General features: G+C 34.5%; 2 protein-coding genes across 3 annotated transcripts; one reads left to right on the plus strand and one right to left on the minus strand.

Moving 5' to 3' along the window:
* Positions 1–437: 437 nt before the first annotated feature.
* On the plus strand, positions 438–6,617 carry LOC21384734 (cystathionine beta-lyase, chloroplastic). Its single transcript, XM_010097402.2, has 13 exons — positions 438–705; positions 1,532–1,706; positions 1,788–1,900; positions 2,080–2,150; positions 2,271–2,362; positions 3,155–3,242; positions 3,329–3,440; positions 3,895–3,991; positions 4,102–4,183; positions 4,941–5,058; positions 5,443–5,550; positions 5,668–5,770; positions 6,160–6,617. Exons 1-13 carry the CDS (start codon positions 649–651, stop codon positions 6,333–6,335), a joined length of 1,392 nt encoding a protein of 463 aa, XP_010095704.1. The 5' UTR covers positions 438–648; the 3' UTR covers positions 6,336–6,617.
* A 4,928-nt stretch (positions 6,618–11,545) lies between these two features.
* LOC21384735 lies at positions 11,546–16,876 on the minus strand. Of its 2 annotated transcripts, XM_010097403.2 has the most exons (8): positions 16,726–16,876; positions 15,988–16,176; positions 15,024–15,129; positions 14,192–14,374; positions 13,163–13,720; positions 12,586–12,672; positions 12,432–12,514; positions 11,546–11,922 (listed from the first exon to the last, which is right to left on the minus strand). In XM_010097403.2, exons 2-7 carry the CDS (start codon positions 16,033–16,035, stop codon positions 12,447–12,449), a joined length of 1,050 nt encoding a protein of 349 aa, XP_010095705.1. In that variant the 5' UTR covers positions 16,036–16,176; positions 16,726–16,876; the 3' UTR covers positions 11,546–11,922; positions 12,432–12,446. The 2 variants fall into 2 exon arrangements, with proteins under 2 accessions (XP_010095705.1, XP_024020920.1); XM_024165152.1 differs by lacking the exon at positions 15,988–16,176 and having other exon boundaries at positions 16,726–16,875.
* Between the last annotated feature and the right edge of the window lie 93 nt (positions 16,877–16,969).

Below are 16,969 nucleotides of genomic sequence, written 5' to 3' on the forward strand. Positions count from 1 at the left end.
ATTCGACTTTTGCAGCAATGGCGGCGGAAGGTGCAATCTACGACGAACACCTCTACGTATCGGGGACATTCCAAAAAAAAAATTAATAAAAAATTAATTTGACTCTGATACCAACTGATGCAGAAAAAGTATAAGATAAAAAATTATTATTTTAGTTGTTTGATTAATTTATTTTTAATCTATGAGTATCTCTCAGCTACCTGCGTAATTACTCTTATTTCATAAAATTAAAAAAATTAATACGCAATGCACCAATTATAACAACAATTGTAACAACAATACCGTAGTAATAAAAAACGACATCTTGAAAAGTAGAAATTCTAGAAATAAATAAATAAATAACCAATATGCTCCTAAAAAATGTTTTTTTTTTTTTTTCCCATATTTTTGTCCATCCACATTGCACTTAGCCCTGATAGTAGCCTCCATTAGGAAAAACCGAGGCAGGCAGGCATAAGCCAGCAATCGACAAATTAAAAAAAAAAAAAAGGAAAAAAACCTAATTTGTAAGAAAGAGGGCATATTGTCGGACAGTGGTAGTAAAGGAAGAAAAAATGGAGGCTATCTAGCATCAATGTCAATATCATCCACCACTCTGCCAAGTGCTTGCCATTGCAGCGAAGCCCTAGCTTTTGTCTTCTTATACTCATGGCCGCTTCTTCCATCTCCCTCACCCCATTCCTCGCCTCTGATCTCAACGACGTCGTAAGCCTCTTCGCCTTTCTTCTTAATCACTTCCTGTTTGGTTGCTCAGAAAATACGGGAAAGTAGAAAAGTGAAGAAAAAGAAAGGATGATTTTTCTTCTTCTTCTTCTTCTCCTCCTCTCTCTCTCTCTCTCTCTCTCTGCCTTAAGTGCCTAAATCTTAGTCGTTCTTTTCAATTCTTCTTTCGCTCGAGTTGGAGCTGCAATTCTCAATAGAAGATATTGTAAATTCTAACATTTTTGGTTAATTATATGTTATTTGTTGAAGCAAATATTGAGTTTTTTTTTTTCTTCGTATTTATATTTCACAAGTGAAAGCAATTTATTGGTTATTGGCTCCTAACCTGTTGGATGTTTAGCAATATCGGTTAGAATAATCTTATGAAATGTAGCTAACAATTCAAAGTTAGTTAAAAGTTGTTGAGGAGGATTTCTATTTTGTACATTATATGAAATGATTTAGGATGATTTCTATTTTGTGCATTATATGAAATGACGATTAAGATTAACATCTTATGTGAAGCTGTTCTTCTTACACTGAGAGGGAATATTGGCGTTTTTTCTTGATTAGGAATTGTGATATTCTTTCGTGATGATAGTTAAGAACTTAAAAAAAAAAAAAAAATCCTATTTTGGAGTAGGTCTGAAGGACGTAATTTCTGTTTTCTTGACTTGTCGGTGTTTGTTTGTTTCGTTTCGGGATTGATTCTTTAAAGCTTTCAGTTGAGTGATCCCAAGGGGATTCATTCGATTTTACTTATTTTTTGGGCAATGCAGACGTTTAAGGTTCTCTGATTTCAGTTTTTTTTTCTTGATGTTGTTCTAAGGGTTTAACTACTGGGAGTTTCTCGGCAACATTTGGGCGTTCGGGGTTCTGCAGCCGAGTGTCACTGAGAAAACGATTGTTGTGTTCGGAGAACTTAAAATTGAATTGTTCGACTGGTAGAGAGATGGATCTTAGTGCCTCAGCTTTGGCTGATGGTGTTGTGGAGTGCATAAATGGTTTGTTGTTGTTGTTGTTGTGTTGCGCATATGCTTTTCCTTTTGCGCATTTTTCATTCACTTGTTGTACTGGTAGTACAGATATTGAGCAACAAGAGCCAAGCATATCAACGATCCTGATGAATTTTGAGAACAAGTTTGATCCTTTTGAAGCAGTCAGTACTCCGCTTTACCAAACGGCTACCTTTAAGCAGGTAATAATTGAAAGTGAAGAATGAGAATTGTTTGATTTTAGGTTTCTTCATTCTGCGGTTTTTGAAAAATTCTCGCCCTCATATGTTGGTTACGATTTTGTTTCTGTTTTTGTTTTGTATTTTTTTTTCTGTTTTTTTTTTTTGTTTTTTTTTTGTTTTTTTTTTTGTTTTTAATTCAGCCTTCAGCAATAGAAAATGGCCCATATGATTATACCAGAAGTGGAAATCCTACACGAGATGTTTTGGAAAGGTCTGATTCTGTTTGATGGTATATGAATCATAGATGTAGTAGCTTTGACAATCTTATTATCACTACTTCTTAATTATTTGGAGTTTCTTAGACTGAACTTTATTCTATTTGTATTCTTAGCCTTTTGGCAAAGCTTGATAAAGCAGATCGTGCATTTTGCTTCACTAGTGGAATGGCTGCTTTGGCTTCTGTAGGCCATCTTGTTGGGACTGGTATGTCTTTATATATATATATATATATATATATATATAATATATATATATATATGTAATATAGTTTTGGTAACGTTTACTTCTAATGATAATGATGTTCTTCTCAAAACTTTAGGAAATAAAGATAGCATAAATCATTATGAACATTTTAATAGGTGGGTTGTTTTCTCAATGATCCAGTGTAGTTTATTTATACTGGACGCAGCTCATATTTCTAATATAATATCTGAGCTGGATTGAGGTTCTTTAGATTAAAAAAACTTACATTGCAGAGAGTATATTCTGGGTTGAGCAAAATGTATACTAGACCAGGTTTCCATTTGTTTGTCACTGATTGAAAACTATTACCTCCTGTGTGTTTGTTAGGAACCTAACTCAGAAAATCAACCAAACACCAATACCACACTCACACACACCAGAAACAGCAAGTAAATGAGAGTAATCAGAGGGAATTTTATTAATCTAATCAACCAAGAACACCAAATTACACTGAAATATAAAGGATAGATCGGAGATTTCGAGCTCTTTGGCACTCCCAGCCGTTCCGGCAACACTCTCAACACTCAGACGATGGAAAATACTCAATACCTAAACCTGCTGGCCTTCCCCCATTCAAATTACTCCCAGAATAGCCCCCTCCACGTCAGCCCCCTCCTAGCCACTTTCAATATTTTCCCTTAAGCCCCTAACTCTGTTTTCTTCCCGTTTTGCCCCTCCTAGTGTAAACTTGCTTCAGTAGGGGTCTAACAGTGTTCAGATCATTTTTCTGAAAACTCAGTAATGTGGTTTTAGGTCAGGAGATCGTTGCTGGAGATGATCTCTATGGTGGTTCTGATAGGCTGCTGTCAAAAGTACTTCCAAAGACAGGGGTCGTGGTTAAGTTAGTATGGTTTCTTTTTTTATTATCTTCATGTAGCTTAAACTAGTGGATATCGAGTTATAATTATCATTCATCACAATTTGCAGACGAGTGAATACAAGTGATTTGGATGAGGTTGCTTCTGCAATTAGCCCCCGGACAAAGCTTGTGTGGCTTGAGAGTCCCACAAATCCTCGGTTAATGATTTCTGATATTCGTGTAAGATACCTTTGTCATATTATCTTATTCTATTTCTGTGTCATCTTTCTTTTATTACCAAGGATAGTAATGGAGAAGAAATTATGTTGGATTTATTTACTGGTCAATATCCCAGGTCTGACACATGACTATTTTATATGCTTGCATGAGTAAATTCTTTTACGATAATGCTGATCAAGAAGTACTGAAATTTCCATGTTCTAAAAGGTTGTACATAAATCGGGCAGAGGATTATCATTCTTTGCATCAGAAAGATATAGCGCGGATGTTTAACTTAATTTTGGGTAGATCAATAAAATGATTAAGTTGCTGTTTAGTTCTTGTAACCAGGAATTGTCATATGATAGTAGCCTTTGGTGCATTTATTATCAATTTCTTTTTCAAGGAAAGCACTGCCAGAATAGAAGACGCTATTTCGAATGGAAAAAAGTAATTTTCTTTATTCCTGTTTCAGAAAATATCAGAAATAGCTCATGCTCACAGTGCTTTCGTGTTGGTGGATAACAGTATAATGTCCCCTGTATTGTCACGGCCACTTGAACTAGGAGCCGGTACCAAATATATGCTCTGAAAATCATATTTTACAAGTTGTAACATTCTCTCTCTTGCTCTCTTTTTTTAGTTGTTGATTTCAATTCTGATTGTTTCATTTTCCTATCAGACATTGTTATGCACTCGGCAACGAAGTTCATAGCAGGACACAGTGACTTGATGGCAGGTGTACTGGCTGTAAAAGGAGAAAGGTTGTGCAGTGTGTTCTTTTTGCTATAGACGTCGTATTTTCTTTTGTTATATATTAATTTCTTTTATGGATGAGAAAACTTGCTTTCGTTGATAAATAAATCAATTACAAAGGAAGGAGGATCAGACATCCTCTAAAAGCAGGAGACTAGAAAGAAAAAAAAAACATAACAGGGAAAAACAAAAAGAAAGCTGAATAAATTGACAAAAAAGGAATTAGCTACCAATAACGTCCCTCCAGTTTAACACAATAAAAAGGAAAATCTTTAAGAGTTTTATCCATTGAAGCGCACAACTAAGCTGTAAACATATCATTCTCAAACAAATTGATCAAATCCATTTCCTTGTCTTCGAAGATCCTTGAGTTTCTCTCCATCCATATTGTCCAAAGCAAAAAAGTCATGATACTTTTCTCCAGAACCCTTGCCATCTTATTGGTACCAAAACCAATTGAATTGCTGAAGCATAAGATCTATTGTTTCCCCATCACATTTGACATAAGAAACCAAGTAGAGATATATAGCTGACGATTCTTCCTTTGTACCATATCACAAGTATTGCTTTCCCATGAAAAACCAACGAAGCAATCAACAATTTATTCCAAAGTCTTGTTCTTTTAATGTTGATGACTATGACATCCACTAGCTTCTTCTTTTATCAGCTAGGCAAATGAATTGGTACTTTCTACAAAATGCAGAAGGGTAGTTTTGTTATTGTTATGTTATGACTATAACATTCACAAGCTTCTTCTTTTAGCAGCTTGGCAAAAGAATTGTACTTTCTACAAAATGCAGAAGGGTCTGGATTAGCTCCATTTGACTGTTGGCTATGTCTGCGGGGAATCAAGACTATGGCCTTACGAGTTGAGAAGCAACAGGTGCAGCTTCATTGCCTATGTCACACCTTTATACTTTTCTCATAAACATGTGCACAACTGCAAATATCAGATCTATGAGAGTCCTTTCTATATTGTCTTCGGTTCTACATGGCCACTAAAGTAGATAATACTGTTCATATATATAATATCTTGGTGTACAGGGAATTAATTTAAAGACAATATTGTGAATTAGCACTATTAAACTTTTCGATGCACATTTCATATATGTTTGCCTCTAGTCAATGATGGTCTAAACTTCTTATTTGGCTTATGAATTCTCGGATGCAAAATTATCTTGGTTCATGTGTTCTCTTTTGTTAGTTTTAATTGTAACGATTACAGCTTTGTAAGAGTTTTTTATTTTTATTTTTGAATCTTTGGCAGGATAATGCGCAAAAAGTTGCTGAATTTCTTGCCTCCCATCCACGAGTCAAAAAGGTTAACTATGCTGGTCTTCCTGATCATCCTGGACATGCGTTACATTATTCCCAGGTACTCGCATGAAGTGGAACCCTAATTCATTGCTGCAATAACCCCAAAAAATTGTTTTATATAGTTCTTTCTAAGCAAACAACTTTTGTGCAATATTTGCTTGGAAACATATTTCAGGCAAAGGGTGCAGGAGCTGTGTTGAGCTTCTTGACAGGCTCAGTGGCATTATCAAAGCATATTGTTGAGACTACCAAGTACTTCAGCATAACCGTCAGCTTCGGTACTGTTTTTTCTTTCCCTTATTTTATTTATGCTATTACAGACCGTTTATTGTTCTTAAAAGGAATTCATCATTTCTCGTTGAACAAAACGAAGCACTGTACCATCTTGAATACTTTGTCGTCATGGAGGGCAAAAATACTGGCAGGAAAGTCCTGGTGGCTTTTGTCTAGGATGTTTAATTCTTCAACGTTTGAAGCTTTTTCATTGTTAATCCTTGGAATGTTCTTAAAACAGTTGGTTCTAAGATCCACATTCAAAGTATTGAGCTTCTGGTTAAAATGAGTTCTAATGGATTAAGGTTTTGCTTTGAGGTTAACATGCAAGTTGCTCCAAAAAATTTTTGGTCATTTGGCGCTTACTTACCATGTGAGGTCTGTCTGTTAACAGGGAGCGTGAAGTCCCTAATAAGCATGCCCTGCTTCATGTCTCATGCAAGTATACCGGCCGAAGTGCGGGAGGCCCGAGGTCTAACCGAAGATCTGGTTCGAATCTCTGTTGGAATTGAAGATTTGAATGATCTGATTGCTGATTTAGACAACGCCCTTAGAACTGGACCTGCCTGAGGATGTTCAGAAATTTCAGCTCAGCAGTTGTACAAGGATTTGCATCCGCTACAAAAATGTGTGCAGATATGCTCGGATCGATTGAAGCTGCATAAACAATAAGTGTTTGCATTCATCACTAACTTAATTTCTGAAGCAGGATATCCGACGACAGCAAGTACTTTTTGAGTGAGATTTGATTTTTAACCAAGCTTACTGCTGCTGTCTGTATATATTTTGCTCTCTCTAAAATATTGAAGTCTGGTCTTTTGAGTTTTTCTTCTTCGGGTAAAAGACTCGGATTTGAAATCAAAATTATGCAATATGATGAAATTGGTTATTGTGATAATTAAAATAATTTGTGGGAGAATATTAGCATCTCTTACTAAGCTAAACCTAATCTCTGACTCTTTTTGATAGGAGTTAATTGACTCTTTTTGATAGGAGTTAATTGACTCTTTTTGATAGATACAACGTGCGTATACTGATATTACAACATCAAGCCATCCCATCTCTGGGTTTCCCATTTTTTTCCCGACAAATTTGATAGGATTTTTAAGTACAGTCTACTACAGTGCATGTTTCTGAATGATAGAATTGATTAACATCACATTGAAATAAATTGACACTTTTGAAGCCTGAAAAGCATTTAGTTCGTTAGATCAGTATCGTTAGTAATATCTGTCCTCTAATTTAAAATAAATGTTAATAAAACTATTGCTTTGCTGAAAATTTGCGTGAAATTTATGGAAAGTACAGACCAAAAAATTGCCTCAAGCCATGGATTGTTAAAAACTGGAAATGCCAAAGCAATCAATTATACACCTACCACAAACAGCAATTTAACTTGCTACAATGACCATCTTAAAACATAAGCCAAAGTAAAAACATTTTGGAGGAAAATACTGGAACCATGTCATATATCATCTCCTTATTACCGCAACACCTTTTTATCCAATCACACATTCATGTTAAGTTTGAAATCTACTGATCATGACCTATGGTTAAGGTTCATACAGTAGCACATAAACCAATTAAAGATAACACAAGTTGCAATAACTAACATATTTTAAAGAGTAGTGTTAGCTATCAACTTTTTTATACCAACTCATGTCGCGGCGAGTTATATATTTTTTATATTGGTAGATGTAATTTTTTTAATTGTAATTTATATGAGTAATTTATATGTAAATTTTTTAAAACTTGCCAATAAGAGAATGTACATTCATATGTCACGTCACTATCAAAACACTGGAATCCTAACTTAGAGTTAGTGTGGTGATTCTTGTTAGATGTTATGAGTTAAAAATCAACTTTATTATGAAGCAATTGAGTTGCTTGGTAAACTACGTTGGGAAAATTACACCCCGTTTCCCTTTATTTTATTAAAATGGTAGACTTGGTACCTCTTTGTTTGGATGATACCCAAAAAATTTTGGGATTTGAATATCCTTCATGTCCCCCTTAACTATTGGGATTTGAATACCACTTAAAATAGTACAAATTAATATTTATGCCATTGAAGTGGTATAGCAAAAACGTTCTTTTTATTCTAGTCAGTAAAAACTAATCTTAAACGGCACAAACTTAAATGTGTTTTGAACGGCATAAATGTAGAGATAGCAAAAAAGATGGTAGTATACATAATATTTTCTTTACGATTTTTATTCATTGTATCTGAAATTACTTCAAAACAAAAGGAAAAACATATTATTATTTTGTCTCCTATTGGGTACATGAATGACTAGTTTTTTATAATTAATTAATTTGCAGTACTATCTAAAAATAACATTTCAAGTCCAAAATAGAAATAAAAAACAGGCGCAAAGTACATGGGGAGTATTTTAAAAGTTTAACTTAGCAGTTTGGTAGTATCAAGACACGGAGTATAAATCCATAATTTTAATAAAACACATTTTACCGATATATAATTTTTCAAAAACATAACAAATTAAAAAAATAAACCCATACGTTTTCACTTTGTTAGATCTAAAACTTTGAAAATTCTTTTGGCACTTTTCTGCAGTTGAGAACTTGCAGATCGACATAAAATGAGTATGAAGGGTGAAAACGAAAAAAAAGAAAAAAAAGAAAAAAAAAAGATATGCGTGAAATCGTGGAAAGAGTCGAATATATAATAAAGGGATGAACTTGGTACTTTGAGTTAATTGTAAGCGTAGTTCAAAAATAAATATCTTTTCTAAATGCGTTTCCAAAATAAATTTCACTAAATAAGACTGGCATGACATTTTGCAAAACTGAGAAATGTCCCCTTGCTAGCCTTGTCAAAGTTAATCCATGAGTCGTCAAATTATTAACTAATATGCCCGGACTTTATAAGGAAAATTTAAAAATAAAAAAAAATAAAAATGTAATTTGAGTCGCCTCAAAAAGACTTTTGGGCCTAAATTTTAAGTTTAGTAAAAAACTCAAGTGTCTCGAGCCAGAATCGGGCCACAATAACAGGCTTCAGGCCAAATGGTCCATTTGGCCTGACTCAAATTGACACATCTATTTTTCTCCTCCCAGACCCGCCATCACTCTTCCCTTTGCATGAATTACTTTTGAAGGGAACGCAGCAACCCCACGGGGCAGTTAATTGTACAATGTATTTTAAATGATCATGGTTTGAGAGTTGAAATTAATTAATACAAAACATTAGATGGGATATTTATAACGATAATTAGGATTTTATAATTAATGAAAAGTACATTAGGAGAGAGAAAATATGGTTATGTAAAAATAAGTACAATAACCCAAATGCCAATATTCTATTAGACAAGTGCACCACATAAACATGATAATGTGTAACAGTTAACTACTGAATACAACAATTTAATATGGTTATGTAAAAATATGTATAATTATTTAAACGCTAACATTCTAGGTATACCACATAAACATGACAAGTATATGCGGTATACTTAGGCCCCGTTCATTTCGCCGATTCGAGTTTAGAATTCGAGTTTTGCTACAGTAAAAAGCTCTCAGAAACAGTCACATCTATCTTTTTTGCTACAGTAAAAAGTTCTCACACAAAATCACATCTCAACTCGAATTATAAACTCAAATCAATGAAGTGAACGGACCCTTAAACTACTATTGAATACAACAATTTTCAGGTAAACAGATTAATAAACATTATTTCATGTGATTCTGATATGATTCGGTCGTTTAACTCCCTATTTTAGAAATAGTTATACCTCTAATATGGGCTAGAGTTTCATTTTAGTTTATTTTTTTCTTTTCTGGTGAAAGTATAGAGCCAAAAAATTCTTTAAAGTTCCGTTCATTTTACCGATTCAAATTTTATTACAGTAAAAAATTTTAAAAAACAATCACATTTAATTTTTTTACTACAGTAAAAAAATTCTCACATAAAATTATATCTCAACTCAAATCTAACAAGCCCTAAATTTCTAACAAGAGGTTGTAAACGTCATCATTTTGGCCTAGTGGCGTTGCTCAACGTTATCTCTCTCTGTCTCTCCTTCCTTTTTTTTTTTTTTTTTAGTATGAATTCAATGAAGTTTGATAAATGTACTACTAAAAAAATGAACCCATACGTTTTCACTTTGTTAGATCTAAAACTTTGAAAATTCTTTTGCACTTTTCTGCAGTTGAGAACTTGCAGATCGACATAAAATGAGTATGAAGGGTGAAAACGAAAAAAAAAAAGAAAAAAAAGAAGGGGAAAAAAGATATGCGTGAAATCGTGGAAAGAGTCGAATATATAATAAAGGGATGAACTTGGTACTTTGAGTTAATTGTAAGCGTAGTTCAAAAATAAATATCTTTTCTAAATGCGTTTCCAAAATAAATTTCACTAAATAAGACTGGCATGACATTTTGCAAAACTGAGAAATGTCCCCTTGCTAGCCTTGTCAAAGTTAATCCATGAGTCGTCAAATTATTAACTAATATGCCCGGACTTTATAAGGAAAATTTAAAAATAAAAAAAAATAAAAATGTAATTTGAGTCGCCTCAAAAAGACTTTTGGGCCTAAATTTTAAGTTTAGTAAAAAACTCAAGTGTGTCGAGCCAGAATCGGGCCACAATAACAGGCTTCAGGCCGAATGGTCCATTTGGCCTGACTCAAATTTACACATCTATTTTTCTCCTCCCAGACCCGCCATTACTCTTCTTCCCTTTGCATGAATTACTTTTGAAGGGAACGCAGCAACCCCACGGGGCAGTTAATTGTACAATGTATTTTAAATGATCATGGTTTGAGAGTTGAAATTAATTAATACAAAACATTAGATGGGATATTTATAACGATAATTAGGATTTTATAATTAATGAAAAGTACATTAGGAGAGAGAAAATATGGTTATGTAAAAATAAGTACAATAACCCAAATGCCAATATTCTATTAGACAAGTGCACCACATAAACATGATAATGTGTAACAGTTAACTACTGAATACAACAATTTAATATGGTTATGTAAAAATATGTATAATTATTTAAACGCTAACATTCTAGGTATACCACATAAACATGACAAGTATATGCGGTATACTTAGACTACTATTGAATACAACAATTTTCAGGTAAACAGATTAATAAACATTATTTCATGTGATTCTGATATGATGCGGTCGTTTAACTTCTTATTTTAGAAATAGTTAATACCTCTAATATGGGCTAGAGTTTCATTTTAGTTTATTTTTTTCTTTTCTGGTGAAAGTATAGAGCCAAAAAATTCTTTAAAGTCTCGTTTATTTCACCGATTCAAATTTTACTACAGTAAAAAACTCTCAAAAATAATCACATCTAACTTTTTTACTACAGTAAAAAAAATTCTCACATAAAATCACATCTCAACTCAAATTAAGAACTCGAATCAACAGCCCCTAAATTTCTAACAAGAGGTTGTAAACGTCATCATTTTGGCCTAGTGGCGTTGCTCAACGTTATCTCTCTCTGTCTCTCCTTTTTTTTTTTTTAGCATGAATTCAATGAAGTTTGATAAATGTACTACGGTGAACGGTTGAGATCCAAGCCCTTTTTCCCCCCTTTACCCTACCACAAAAATTCATTCTCTATTTCATTTCGCAAGGAAGGCAAATGCGACATACTATTCTAACATAAATTTACCACTACATGATAGAATTCAAATATCATGGGATGGTTTATTAAAGAATTCGAACTTGCACAACTCCAATAAGCAAAAAGACCAAAGCCCATGCCTCGAAATATCACATCCTCAGTTAAAATTTTTAAGTAGACACAATCAAAACTTACTCCCATTCAAGTAGGATTTGTCTACCAATTGTCACGAACTCCGACTGCATAAGCAAAAGCGTAACTTATATAGTTGACGCCAAATATGATACATAAACGTTAAAACATACACTTAAATTAAAAACACACCATTATCGTCAAACCCAGCAGTAAAACCTTCCATGTCTTACATGGTTACAAGACCACTTGAAAACCTTTTTTCTCCCTCTTCTAAAGAACCATTCTAATGTCAATTTTCATCACTACGTCAGCGAAATTTTACACACCAATCATTACCTTCTAAGAGTTTAAAATTCATGATGCCGAAGCATCCAAGCCCATAATGTTATGTACACCGATCCCCCGGTCAAATTAGAGCTGCACAAAACCCCAAGTCATAAGAGATTATCCGGGTGGGGGGAGTAACAACAACAAACAATAAACAACAAAAGGACAGCAAATTATTTGAAACTGCAAAGAAAGTATTGAAGGGTTTACTTTGATTAAATTACAGTCTACAGATTCATTTCAAATCCCCAGTAAAGCACACTCTTTGATTTGTAACATGTGCTTTTTAAATGGATGCAATAACTAGGCATTTTGAGTTTCGCCTAGACCATGGATACAACAATTTTATGGTGAGGATGGACCCATTACTTTTACAAGATCCCATCACCAAACAATTTTTGAATTTTAGTCGCAACGGTCTGATGTAATAACAGGGGAGCTCTTTCACTCCTCAAGAATTAACTTCGTGCATGCATGCACGATATTGTTAGATTGTATCACATATCAATATCATACTGGATTTTATGCAGAAAAAGGCCAGAAAGAAGAAAGGGAAAAAAATACCCTCAATAAATAGCAGACATAACTACTATCTTTACCTTTTGCAATTTTATTTACTCCTCACTGCCAAAATCTTCATAACTCAATCCTTCCGATATAGTGTCCAACCTTTTACTGTCTCCTGTAAGGGCAAGAAAATAGCATTACTTTCCTCCGAGGTAAACATAACATAAAAGGGAAAAAAAAATTTACCTTGAGGGTCTCCTCTTTCACGAGAATCCAGAAAGTCTTCAGCATCTGGTGCCAGGAAGGGTGATCTAGAATAGCTTTCCAGTATATCTAAAACATGAAGTATCGTCTTTTCATTTTCACGTCCAGAGTGTTAAACTTGAAATGTCTTCAATTTAGTAAACCATGTATGTGTTTATCAAGTGGCTAGTTTTCAGTTTATTACAAGAGAAACCAAGATCTGTGCGAGAATGCAATTTAGAGTAAGAACCCGTTTAGTTCACTGATTTAAGTTTTTAATTCAAGTTGAGATGTGATTTTATGTGAGAACTTTTTACTGTAACAAAAAAGTTAAATGTGACTGTTTCTGAGAGATTTTTTACTGTAGCAAAACTCAAATTCTAAACTCGAATCGGTGAAATGAACAAAGCCTAAAAAAGACCAAGATGTACAAGGATCTTGTGCACCATATATCTTTGTGTATTTGTATTACACAACAAGGATCAAAAGAATACTATTAATGAAATGCACTTGCACACTCGTCACGGCCAAACGCAAGAGAGTGACCCAGACGAAGATAAAGAAGAGAGACAGGACGTACCAGAACTCTGAGAAAAATCAGCTGTCAGGTCTGAGAGGCTGAAATTCCGAGGAATCTGACCTAAAAATCCAAATGAAGAAGTGTCTGCATCAAGAAGAGAATCATTCAGGGGTTGTGAATTAGAATCTACACTACTGAAATGTGCAACCGACACATCTCCAATATTTGGCCGTCCTTCCAGGACATTGTTTTCAGCGCCAAACAGGTAGGGAGTACTTGAATATCCAACTTCTGATTTGATGACCCCACCAACTTCCGGTTTGATCATTCCACCAACTTCTGATTTGATGATCCCACCAACTTCAGATTTGATAATCCCACCATTCATTCCTTGCATCAGTTCCATGTTGGAGTTCTGAGTTGAGAGCATGTTTTGTGGGGTATCAAGCCTACCAGCATGAGCAGACATCTCAACAGCATTGTGCATACCGGTGTGCATTGAGGACCCACCATTGGTAAATGCATTTGGTAAGCAGGAACCAACTGCACGGTGCATATTTTCTGGCTTTAGAGCTGGTCCTACATGCTCTGGGGTGTAGCATGCTGAGTTCTGGTGCACTATCAGAAAAAGTAGTATATCAATTGTAAAGTTCATTAAAACTAAACAAGCCACTAGAATCACATGCGCGCACATTCTATGTATGTGTCTGTATATATACTTATACTTATATATACACATATTTGTATATGAGATAGATTAGCCGGATAAACTTAATACTACATAAAATATGCTTAGGATATCCTTCTGAATGAGCAAAACTTTCAGTTGAGAACTATGCAAGTCTCGAAAGTTTAAGAAACCATATGTACATAGTTTTTTACATTTTTGTCTCTGGAAATGTCTATGATAATAGCTTTCCGAAACGCAGTTTTGCTCTGAAAATTGTTTGTCATTCTTGTGAGTTGTGCCCAACATGTTTGAACAATCATTTAAACATTAGTAATGGGTCCTTGAAGTCCCATGCATAAGGAGTAAGCTCAAGGCACATGAAACCTTTGTAGACGCACAACCAAACAAAGCCTTCTTACATGGTGGAATGTTGGAGCCATTAGACGTAGTTATTGGAGAAACTCCACTGGGATGCATTTGATGCATCAAGCGTGCTTGTTGTTTAAGCAACCTGTTAAATTCATTGATTTGGTGCTTCACCACCAATCTGAGATAATAAGCCTTGAAAAATTCTTGATTCTCTTCTTCAAGCTTCTGCCAAACTGCAAACCAAGCAAGTCTTTAATTCCAGGCAGGAAATACAACTATGACATTCAAGAACTAGTAATGACTAAATTCCATAAAACAATCAGCTTTAACTCCTAACTTTGCAAAACCCTTTGTACTGTCCTTAAAACATAATCAACATACTGCTGCCTCTGTATGACGTATGCAGGAAATTTCTCGCATGATAAGAGTCCATAATAAGCCAGCCCATTACTGCCACTATCTCACAATCTAATCCGCATAGACAATGAAACATCAGGTGTAATACAACTCTACTGCAGGTACTTTTCAGGATCTTTGGAGAGACTAATTCATGAATTGAAAAGTAGTAGGATGCCAAACTTGTCTAGTTTGAGACTACTCTGGGACAATCAAGGTCGCCAGAGAACATGAAAAGTTGATGTGTGTGTGTGTGTTTTCCTTTTTACAAATGAGAGAAAATAATCTAGAGGAAAATCAACATCTAGGAATGGCACCTAGAATTAGGTAATGAATTACATGTGTGCAAACGGAGCATCAGTGGATTCATTGTAACCAAGGAGAATCACCCATATCAACTGTCTACGGAAAACTAAAAAGGGAAAATGATTTAAAGAGACAAAATTAGCATGTGATTCTCAGAATCAAGTAGAACAAGGTAGTTACCAAGCGATGTGAAATCAGGCTCTATTTTTGCCTGATCCAATAAAGTATCCACAACTTCCTTCTGGTTCATATACAGCTGCAGACATCGTTCAATAAGATTCTGCACCTGAATTTTCACATAAATAGAGATGAGCTTAGCCGTGAAAGAAGAAAAATCTGTCCATATAGGTAAAGGCTATGACATGATGTCGGAAAACCCAAATTTGTTTATAGTGAGTGAGTAAGAAATTCCAGAAAAGAGGAAGGTGGAAAAAGCTCAAGTTATTTCTCCGTTTTCGATTTCAGTTATTTGTTAACCATCCTAAAGGAAGGATGGGTGGAGGGCAATCATTATTAATTCATCAATTTTTCTCCAATATATTTAAACAAAAAAATTCTAGCAAAGAATTTCGGTATACTTTGTATATGCTGGTTAACAAAGCATGGATTAAACGTTGGTTATTTTGCTCTTTCTTTCATTGAAATTCATAAGTTAAAGGTCAATTTACATACAAAAGCTTCAGACAAATCAGCACAGCGGACAGTAATTGACACCCTATTGTTTTCTTCCTATCATCCTATGTGAATTGGCTTTGCAAATATCTCAAAATGACCCTGTAGACTGACCCAATCCCGTTTGGTTCACTGATTCGAACTAGCATTTACATGTGCAGTTAAAGTGTAAATCTGAACATCTAATCAGGGAATAAAATCCAAATTTGTGTTCACATAAGTGTTAAGAGCAGAGAGAATGGGCATGATTTTACTGTTCAAAAATCGATTGAAAATTGAAATAGAGGTGTGAATGGATAAACTCTGAGCTGGGAGAGTTCAACACAGTTTGAACAGGGAATAAAATTCAGACTAGGCGATTACCAAACCCATATTTGAACTTTGTTCTGAAAATGATACTTTTGGAGAAATAAGAACTCAAACAATCATTAATTTATTCCCATCAGCAGAAAATTCAAGCACAGAAGCTTACCAGTTGTATATCCTGACGTGAAACTCGTCTTACGGACCCACTCGGCATAATTAAAGCTTCTAAGTTATATAGACAGTTTCATAAGATTAAAAAACAGCTATAATCTTCTTAACACTATCAGCAATCCTGACAATTTGCACTCGGAGTTCAGAGTTCAGCTTTACATATCACGCATCTATGATTTATAGCCTGATTGAAAAAATTCACAAGAACAAATGTAATCGAATTAGCTCTTCCAATTCTATACCAGAAATTGGAAAACAAATTCAACGAGAGAAACTCACCATTAAAATAAAAACAAAAAAAGATTGCCCAGCATATCGAAATAGAAAATTAGGTACGAAATAATGAAATTTTCAGCTATAGGCGGCAAATAAAAAAGTAGAAAATAAGAAAATATCGTTATCACGGAGCTAATCCACACTAAATATCTTGCATGCGAGAGAGCGAATCACAAGAAATCATTTATACTTTTCTTAAGATCAAACTGACTACTAGGGTTTGAATTGATCAATTTCCGACGACAAATCCAATCAAATACAAGCTACAAATACAAAACCCTAGAATTCGCCCCAATTCATGCATAGATCCAAATACACGCAGAATCCGACGCAAAAATACGCAGCTGTTATTCGACGTTACAACAACAAAAAAATAATAATAAAAATAAAAGAAATTGATCAGAAAAAGTGAAAACTTTGAGCAAAATTGGGATTCTGAGTGGAAAATCGATCTCACCTGAATTCGATAAGATTGGGAGAAAGTGTCGGGAGCTTCAGCGTGAGAAAGCCTTTTAGAGAGAGAAAGAGTGGAGAGAGAAAGGTAAGGAACCTTTCTTCTTCTGCTTTTTAATGGTGGGAATGGAACTCTGATGATCAACTTTAATCCTAGCGAATCTGTTTGTCGTTTTTGGGCATTAGTTCTTATTTTTTATTTTTTATTTTTTCAGTTTTTGCTTTTTGACAGGTGAGCCTCGGAAGAG

This window comes from Morus notabilis, unplaced genomic scaffold (genome assembly GCF_000414095.1).
Source record: "Morus notabilis unplaced genomic scaffold, ASM41409v2 Scaffold8428, whole genome shotgun sequence".
Taxonomy (NCBI): domain Eukaryota; kingdom Viridiplantae; phylum Streptophyta; class Magnoliopsida; order Rosales; family Moraceae; genus Morus; species Morus notabilis.